The 8,745-nt window shown below is 32.8% G+C and overlaps 2 protein-coding genes across 3 annotated transcripts; both read right to left on the bottom strand.

The window, feature by feature from the left end:
* Positions 2,428 to 5,907, bottom strand: LOC107635312 (KHG/KDPG aldolase). 2 transcript variants are annotated; one of them, XM_016338758.2, is made up of 9 exons: positions 5,401 to 5,907; positions 4,972 to 5,026; positions 4,568 to 4,592; positions 4,400 to 4,470; positions 3,670 to 3,753; positions 3,452 to 3,517; positions 3,318 to 3,356; positions 2,930 to 3,029; positions 2,428 to 2,851 (listed from the first exon to the last, which is right to left on the bottom strand). In XM_016338758.2, exons 1-9 carry the CDS (start codon positions 5,637 to 5,639, stop codon positions 2,697 to 2,699), a joined length of 834 nt encoding a protein of 277 aa, XP_016194244.1. In that variant the 5' UTR covers positions 5,640 to 5,907; the 3' UTR covers positions 2,428 to 2,696. The 2 variants fall into 2 exon arrangements, with proteins under 2 accessions (XP_016194244.1, XP_016194245.1); XM_016338759.2 differs by having other exon boundaries at positions 4,426 to 4,470; positions 4,557 to 4,592; positions 5,401 to 5,903.
* LOC107635309 (pentatricopeptide repeat-containing protein At3g61360) lies at positions 6,398 to 8,642 on the bottom strand. Its single transcript, XM_016338753.2, has 2 exons — positions 8,543 to 8,642; positions 6,398 to 8,404 (listed from the first exon to the last, which is right to left on the bottom strand). Exon 2 carries the CDS (start codon positions 8,207 to 8,209, stop codon positions 6,554 to 6,556), a length of 1,656 nt encoding a protein of 551 aa, XP_016194239.1. The 5' UTR covers positions 8,210 to 8,404; positions 8,543 to 8,642; the 3' UTR covers positions 6,398 to 6,553.

Here is an 8,745-nt window from a genome sequence, read left to right as displayed (position 1 = left end):
AAAGAATTACATGTTTTCAAATTAAAAAGTTAAAAGTTTAATTATCTTTTTTCTCTATAAGCTATAAACTTTGTTAGCCAAATTCTTTTAGGATATTATTTCCACGTTAGGCTAGCTAATTAATCTTGTGGATACACATAAGAATTCTGGATCTTCATGCAAAAGATAGGAGATATTTTATGAATGTGTCAAGATTTAATATATCAGAAAAGCTCATTAACGAATAAACTCAAAAAATGCGATGCAAGGTCTACATTCTTCTTCTTCTTCCTCTTCCTCTTCTTCTTCTTCTTCTTTTCTTTCGTTTCTTGCCTTCTCTTTCTCCTTCTTCTTCTTGCTGCACGATTCTTCTTCCTCTTCCTCTTCCTCCTCTTCTTCTTCTTCTTCTTCTTTTCTTCGTTTCTTGCTTTCTCTTTCTCGTTCTTCTTCTTCTTGCACGTTCTTCTTCCTCTTCTTCTTCTTCTTCTTCTTCTTTTCTTTCGTTTCTTGCCTTCTCTTTCTCCTTCTTCTTCTTCTTCCTCTTTCTGTTCTTCTTCTTCATTTACGTGCTTTTCTCTCTGTTTTCTTTTTTCGTTATTCTCGATTTTCATTGTTTTTTGACATCAAGCTCTGAAATCGTTTTTGAAGAAGAAGAAGCAGCAGAAGACGGGGAGGAGAAAGAGAAAGAGTTCTGAAATATGCATAAAATGTACTTCAATGAATTTTTGGTGTATTTCTTAAATCCTTTGGGTGTATTTCTGTAATCCTTTGGGTGTATTTCTATAATCGTTTGGGTGAATTCCTGTAACAGTTTGGGTGTATTTCTGTAATCTTTGGGGTGTATTTCTGTAATCGTTTGGATGTATTTATAAAGTTCCATTATCTTCAAATTTGGCAAGAAAATTATTTTCATGGAGGAAGAAGAAGAAGAGTCATTCATAATGCATGGTGAGTAGCGCGCTTTGAAAACAAGAAGTTGTTGAATAACGTGCGTTTTATTTACTCTTGAATGTGGAAGTGTGTAATGCGTTAATTAAGTATAATGCATATGTTTTATTGGACTTGTAAGACTTGTAAGCCACACAAACTTGTATGTGTAGCAGGCCTCTTAATATATAAACCTTCTACAACACTTCCATCGTAATAAACCAAATTAAGGCTAGGAAAATAATGTTGAGGTTCGTTGTTTATAATTTATTCAATAAATATATTATAAAAGTAGAAATTAATTTCTAGTTGTTAATTTTTCAGTAAAACTTTTTTATGTTAAACATCTTCAACAGACACCCTTAGAACTGGCAAATCTCTTCTTTCATCAATCCTCAATAAAAAATCCTCACTGCAAATAATATTTGGATATACTTTTCTTAAACTTATATTATCCGGATTTTATTTAACCCAAAAATTAGTTCATGAGAAAGAAAAGTTGGCCAAACACTTTATGAAACTATTATTTTTTTTTTGAATTAGAACTATATAGTGATCTACTATATAAAAATATTAAAATGTTAATTTGTGTATTAATCTCATTTCTGCAAAACCAGTATATATTTAGCTTTTTCTTTTCGTTATCTTTTCAACAGAATAACATGCAATCTGCGTGAAATTGAAGAAATAAGGGAAGGTTTTTTTCTCATCCTATTTTTATTTATTCATTTTATTTTCATTGGTTTCAATAAAACTTTAAAATATCAGGTATAAACATATTATATATTTAAAAGAAATCCACAGTTTGATTCAGAATCCATAGTTTCAAACAAAATATCTGGTGTGCTTGATTTTAATAATTGCAAGGGGCATGGATCAAACTTCTTGTACAAAATTTTCTTTTCTTATTTGTTATTTTCGCTGATGATGGTAAGTTTGAGTGGGAGGTGAGAGTGATCATCATGAAAGTGAATAAAATAAATAAAGGAGTGACTAACAAGTCTTGTGGAAAAAAATATATAGTTAAATTAATTTTGTAGGAAAAATATTTGCATGGTATAGGAACACATATATTTTTAGGATTAATTCTTAATTTTATTATTTTTTTTTAAATAAGTGTTCTCTTTCTCATTTATTTAAAGTATGTTTTTATTATAAAGGTATGTTTGGTCTGTAAATGTTGGATTAAGTTTATAGTATAGTTTTACTTTTATATATCAAATTCATCATAAAAGTTTTTTACTCTACATTTTCTCTTGAACCAAATATATATACCCTAAATGAATATATTAGTGTATTAGTAGACTCTAACACAAGTATTAATCTATTATTTTATTAATTAAACAAATTTGAAATTAGTTAAAATAATAAGCATGTTCACTAAAATCAAAAGATCATGGATTTAATTATTGGAGTTAACAAAATAACTTTTTATAGATTATATATGATGAATGACAATTTAAAAAAAAAATTGTACACAAACTCTCTCCCATATTATCATTATGTTATGTAGTATAGATATAGAATTTAAAAACATAAGAATTCATTGCATATAAGCCTAGAATCTTGTATAGCAAGTAACCTGATAATTCATGTTACCTCACTCTTAGTGATCTCTCTCAATTGAGTGGCTTGTTTCTTTTAAATCTGATACAGTTTCTACAAAATCTTGTTCTAAGTTTCTATGAAAATGAACTAAAGTATATGTAGTAGCATACTTAAAGAACTATTATGTAGAAACATGAGATTACCCACCAAAAAATATTTATGAAGGTATCAAATTAATAGTGTCACCTATTTACAGCTTTATTACCCAGCAAGGCTGCAGAATGTGCAAGTTTTTGTATCTTTTCGTAATTTCTTTGCGCGATCGCCTCTTTGTCGAATATGGCGTCCGACAGAACAACGGCCGATGCTCCCCGCGAAATATATTCCTCAATAGAGTCTGCAAGCAATTAGAGATTATGACATTCATTTTCAATTTTTGTGAGAATGATCAACAACACTAAACTATAAAAACTACCTATATTTATCCCCTGAGAAGCAACCATAGAGACATGAGGAAAAGGCTTCTTGATTGCTGATATGTACTGAAATCCTCCAAGTGCAGAAACCGGATAAATCTATAACGCAGGGTAAATTATCGATTTTAGGAAAATTTTTAAAAGTATAATAAACTTGATTCTTTATATTAATTGTATTAGTAGAAGAACAAGAATGTAAAATGAAATTATCAGCACAGATCTAGAAAAAATTGGAGCCGGGATCAGGAGATTAGTGCATCCCTCCTATGAGCCCAAAAGCAGATGAGAAAATGCAAACTCCTCCATGCAACTAGTTTGCATGCACACTCTATCTATATTTGAATGTTCTTCAACATGGTAAACTAAACAGAACATTAGAAGGCCAACCTTGACAATTTTAGCTCCTGCTTCACATGCAGACAATATCTGCATTATCAAACGAATGCTAAAAAAAATGAACAAGGTATGCACATTAAGGAGGCAAGACGTCATGTTAATAGGATCTCCAAAGTAAGCCTTACTTCAGTTGGAGTCATTGTGCCAGGAATGTATAAAACTTCACCATTCTGAATGTAATACATAACGTCCTGGTAACCGATCGGAGCCCCCAAAAAAAAAATAAAAAAATAAAAAAATAAAAATTAAAAAGAAAATGAAAGAAATAACAAAACACTGTGACCAAGAACTAGTAGTTGTTATGTGACATCTTAATATAGTAATAAGGTCTGCAAATTCAAACCTTAACAATTGCTGGACTCATCAGAAATTTTGCTCCGGCATTGACTGCAGCTTTTGCATCCTCAATCCTGAGAACAGTCCCAACCTAATAGCAGATATCTGTTTGATTCAGACAAATTTTGAGAAGAAATGTAATATCATGTAATGATTATCCTAAATGGTGAGCTTTTTTTTTCAAATTGATTTTAGAGTTAACTGAGAGTTTTGATGATCTATATGTTGAAACAAATCATAAGAATCTGAGATAAGATTGTTTTACAAGCTAGTAATATCTTTTTTGCTTCTCTTTTTGTTCTTGATGTATTCTAGAAAACATTGAATCGAAAGAAATTTAGAACTTCGGGTAAATTTTGGTGAGATTTGATAAACAAGGTAATACCCTAACAATTACTATCCACATGCATAAAATACCCAACTATTTCAAATGTCTCAACTTTGAATTTTTTCCAAAAAAAATTGCACAAGTAGGCTAATACAGTTATCATGTTAGTAATAATCCAAAGGAAAACATTTTGGCTATGAAGAATTTCATGAGCAGCACGAGGAGACGACAACAGCATATTGACTATTTGATGCTTCAACCAGCATAGTGACTCAGTGGTACAAAAAACAATCTCAAATTTCAATGAAACGTGACAATGCAATGATGTTTTTTCCATATCATAAAACTTATTCTAGGTTCATGTGAAGATATACACTCAAACAAAGAATATTGATGCAGAAAGAGAAACCAGAAACTTGAAGGGTGCGAGCATACTCCGAGTGCCATAGTCGGGTGCTCCTTGACCAGCTGGTTTAGAACCTAAAAAGAACAGGATTAGAACAAATGAATTCTATAACACAGTGCTACAAGTAAAGTAAGCAAGCAGAAAAGATTAAGTGAACAACCTCAAACACACCTGGGGTTGACACCACAATCTCCAACTACATCAAAAGAGAAAACGAAACAAAAGCGATGAGAAACACACTATAAAGACAGAGAGCTGAGGACATTTTGCTCAAGTAAAAGTATGTCCTAGTTCTTTTTACCACAAAATGAACACCAAGAAGAACTATTTTAATCTGCTTATGAAGAATTTAGGGAGATTTAAAGTTATAGTTTGAAGTTTGAATACAAAGATACAAAGTAATTCATATCTTTTGAAATGCCATAAGGCTGATTTAAATTGATTGAGTTGAACCATTAGAAACAATGTGAAAACTTAGGTTAAATATATCCATGCAAATCTGCCCAAAGTTCTTTACTTTCATTCAAAATAAATTGATAAACAAAATAAAAAAAGAATATATAGAGCAAACTCACAACTGAGATGCCACCTGCTATTGCAGCATTTGCAACTTCATAGGCCACTTCTGCACTGTATGAAAGTGAAAAAGAAAAATTAAGGTCAAGGGTAACCGTGATTGAATACATTTATCTATAGGGTTAGTGTTTCTTAGCACACTTTTGATTGAAGTCCAATCACTATATATTGGTATGGAAAGTATGAATTCACTGAATTGTAAAACTCTCACATTCAATATGCTTATCAATATTACCAAAAACAAGCTAGAATTAACATCAACCACCAACTGAAGCAAACAAGAAGCATGAATGAAATCTGACAACCCACAAATACATTATTTTTTTAAAAAAAGTAGTCTTGGCAAAGTGCCCTGTCAAGAAAAATCAAAATTGACTATATGGAAAAATAATCAAATAAAAAAGAAGAGCAGAAGAAAAAAGAGAAACCTTTTAGCTCTGAGGCAAGCTATGACACCAGAATTCTCAATCTGGAATATTGTTTTGTCAGGTGAAGATGCTGAAACTGAAAGATGAACCTGAGGCTGAGGTGCTCTGCATGAAACTCTACCACATACTGAAGCAGCAGCAGCAGCAGAAGAAGAAGAAGAAGAAGAAGAAGAAGAAGATACATGGCATAGGGAAGAAGAAGATGAAGAGTGCAATTGGCAGAGTGCTGCAGTGGCCATTGTAATTGTAATTGTGCACTTCTTTACTTGTGTTTATGTGCCTAGCTAAAAAGAATTAACAGCTTATCCATTTGCAAGTTCCCAGTGTGGGATAGGATCCAAAATATCAAAATCTAACATTGGAATTTGGAATCAGTGTTTGGTTTGGTTTTATTTATATCTCTGAGACTTTATGTATTTCGTTTTCGGAGGATTACATATTGACATGTGTGTTTCATTAGATAAGGTAAGCATTCTACCAACTTTGGCTTCAATAGAATCGTGCACAAGCTCGCCTTCATCTTTGTAATCTTGAGTTAAAAGCTTATTGAAATTAAAAAGGAAAATTATATGTTTATTGGACTAAATAAAACTTATTATTATTATTATTATTATTAATGATACACAGTAATTTCTTAACTTTGTTCTATTTTTTAGTTTCAGTTTCTAATCACCAAATATAATATTCGGTCTCAAAAAATATTTTTCTTTAATTTTGAATTCCTTTGACTTACTAAAATCTATTTTCAAAGCTTTCTCTTGAAAAATAAAAGAAAGACCAATTTTATTGAAAATATTTAAACATTACTAACTGCATAATTTAACCTTTACATCAATATTTCTTTTTAAAATATAATTTGAATGCCATCTAAATTCTAATGGCAAGATTGAAACATGAGATGAAAGCATTGTACTAACTCAAATTCCAAACGAAGTTAGCCTCTGAACTTGGTCCTTTGTAGAATGTACTTTATTACATGATTCTAATCAAGATAAAGTCTTGGAAGAATTGTTTATTAAACTTCTGTCATGTCAGCATATTCAAATAATGGTACAATTGCAATACAAAAAATATACATACATAATAACACATTGAAAAACTCCACCAAAATCAGGTTACATAAGTTATATCAAATTTAAAAAAAAAAAAAATGCTATTCAATAATCCTGGAGGTAGAAATACCAGTAGCATGTCCTCTTGATGGTGGTAAGATACTTTGCAATTTTTTAATCATTTGATCTAGATCCTTCAACTTTTCTTTGTGACCAGCCTTCAGTAAAAAATTTTCCATCATTGAAAATGAAGCAGTGCTCATATGTCTTCCTCGTTCTAACAATTGTTTGGAGCACTCAAAAGCTTCTTGCAATAAATTCCGGGAGCATAATCCAGTGACTAGAATATCCAAAGCATGAGAATGAGGACAATGCCCTCTCTCAACCATGTATTTCCATAAACTCAAACCCAAATCAACACGAGAATTTTGGCAGAAATATTTCATTAGTGTCACAACTGTTCTTGTTTTCGGAACAAAATTCCTTTTAGTCATTGTCTGGTAAAATTCACTCACACCTTCAATCCCCTTTGTCCTCTTCAACCCTAAGAACATTGTGTGGTAAGTTACCCCATCAAGCTCAATGTGTTTATCAACCATCTCGTCCATCAAGGAAAGCGCAGATTCAATATGTTTGACTCTAACCAATGTACTAATCAGAGCATTATAGGCACCAGTATCCACAACCAAGTTTCTAGACGGAATCTCGTTGAACAATTGCCATGCCTTTCCTTTGTTCCGTGCCAACCCTGCTCCATGGATTAATGTGGTTATGGTTTCGATTGTAGGGACAAAACCCCTCTGCTCCATTTCATCCAAAACCCTCAAAGCATCACCTAAACAAGCTTTTTTGCAGTAAGCATCAATCCTAATATTATAAGTCACACCATCAGGACTAAAACCCCTCTTAACCATTTCATGATAGAAGAGCTCAACAGAGGTAACATCACCTGATTCCTTGAACCCCAACAGCAAAATGTTCATGGTCTTAGTATTCGCAGGAAACCTCGGCGCCATCTTAACAAATACAGACCTAGTCTCCTTCATCCGCCTCTGAGTGCAAAATGCTTTCAGAAGCACATTGAACTCATCAGTTCCAAACACCTTCCCAACAAACACATCATGCTCCATCCTCCTAAAAGCTTCAAGAGTGTTGTCAGTGGATTGAAATTTGGCAATTTTGGTCAACATAATGCTCATGGACTTGAGTGTGAGGAGTGAAGGATGGGTTCTCCCAATTTCCTTTAACAAGCTCCAAGCTCTCTCAAAATACCTCATCCTAGTAAGAATATGAAGCGTCTTCTCCAAGGAATCGGGACTGAGGGGAGAGTGGGAATGGTGGAGGGTGAAGTTAAAGAACTCAAGAGCCTTGAGGCCGTTGCAATGTGAAGCAAAGAGGCGACCAAGGACATTTTCAATAAGCCGGGTGGTGATGGTGGAAGGAGGGAGGTGATGTAGCAGTATGGGGTGAAGGGGTTGGTCAGGGAAAGGGTGGTCATTGATGATTCTGGTGATGGTGTCCACATCAATTGGTTTTGTCTCCAAAGATGTTTTAGGTTGAGTGCACAATTTGAATGTGGAACATGGGTATGAGCTTGTCTTATTGAGGAGTATGAGGTTGTCAACTTCTGTTGTTTGCAAAGATGATTGAGATTGAGGTTGAGTGCAAAATTTGAGGGTGGAACATAGATACCAAGTTGTGTTGTGTGGAATTCTAGTGACAAATTTCTTTTGGTTCAGCCTAAGTATTGTGAGCATGATGTTGTGGTGAGACGCCCACCATGTGTTTGATATTTGAACCACCTATGGATGATTATTGGTTTGGGTTTAGGAGGATTAACATATCTCAAACAATAAACTTTAATCGATTTTGGTTTGGTTTAGAGTTTAGGAAGTTCTTTTCCGAACAAAATCCGAAAGAATCAAAATGGGGTTGGTGTAGTTTTTGGTTCCCTGCCATGACATATTTCAAACAAAAATCTCTCTTGATAACAAAGTTACATATAAAGAAGAGAACTAAATTTACATGAAGTGAAACAATTGTGTTATTTGATGTAGAAAGAAAAGAGAGAGAGAAGCAAATTGAGTTACCTTGCGGTGGCTGATGGAGAGCGATTTCAGTGGACTACGGCGAAGGGATTCTCATACTTTCAAGCTGAGCTTTTTATTCAAGTTAAAAAACTTTTAAAAATAATTTACAAAGTTATTTTCTTTATATCAATAATATTTTTTATTTATCACACTTATTAATTAAATAAATAAATAAATAAATTTATTCACATTTTTAAATTATT

This window comes from Arachis ipaensis, chromosome B04 (assembly GCF_000816755.2).
Source record: "Arachis ipaensis cultivar K30076 chromosome B04, Araip1.1, whole genome shotgun sequence".
Taxonomy (NCBI): Eukaryota; Viridiplantae; Streptophyta; class Magnoliopsida; order Fabales; family Fabaceae; genus Arachis; species Arachis ipaensis.
The sequence above is the reverse complement of the archived record's forward strand: the minus strand, read 5'-3'. Positions and strand labels throughout refer to the sequence as shown.

Bases quoted from the DNA above. Each gene is read 5' to 3' on its own strand.
- LOC107635309 (XM_016338753.2), bottom strand. From the start codon at position 8,209: ATGCTCACAATACTTAGGCTGAACCAAAAGAAATTTGTCACTAGAATT.
- LOC107635312 (XM_016338758.2), bottom strand. From the start codon at position 5,639: ATGGCCACTGCAGCACTCTGCCAATTGCACTCTTCATCTTCTTCTTCC. The intron at 5,027-5,400 runs GTTTCTCTTTTT...ACTTTCATACAG, and splicing joins GCTTGCCTCAGAGCTAAAAG to TGCAGAAGTGGCCTATGAAG. The intron at 3,518-3,669 runs GTTTGAATTTGC...ATCGGTTACCAG, and splicing joins TGAGTCCAGCAATTGTTAAG to GACGTTATGTATTACATTCA.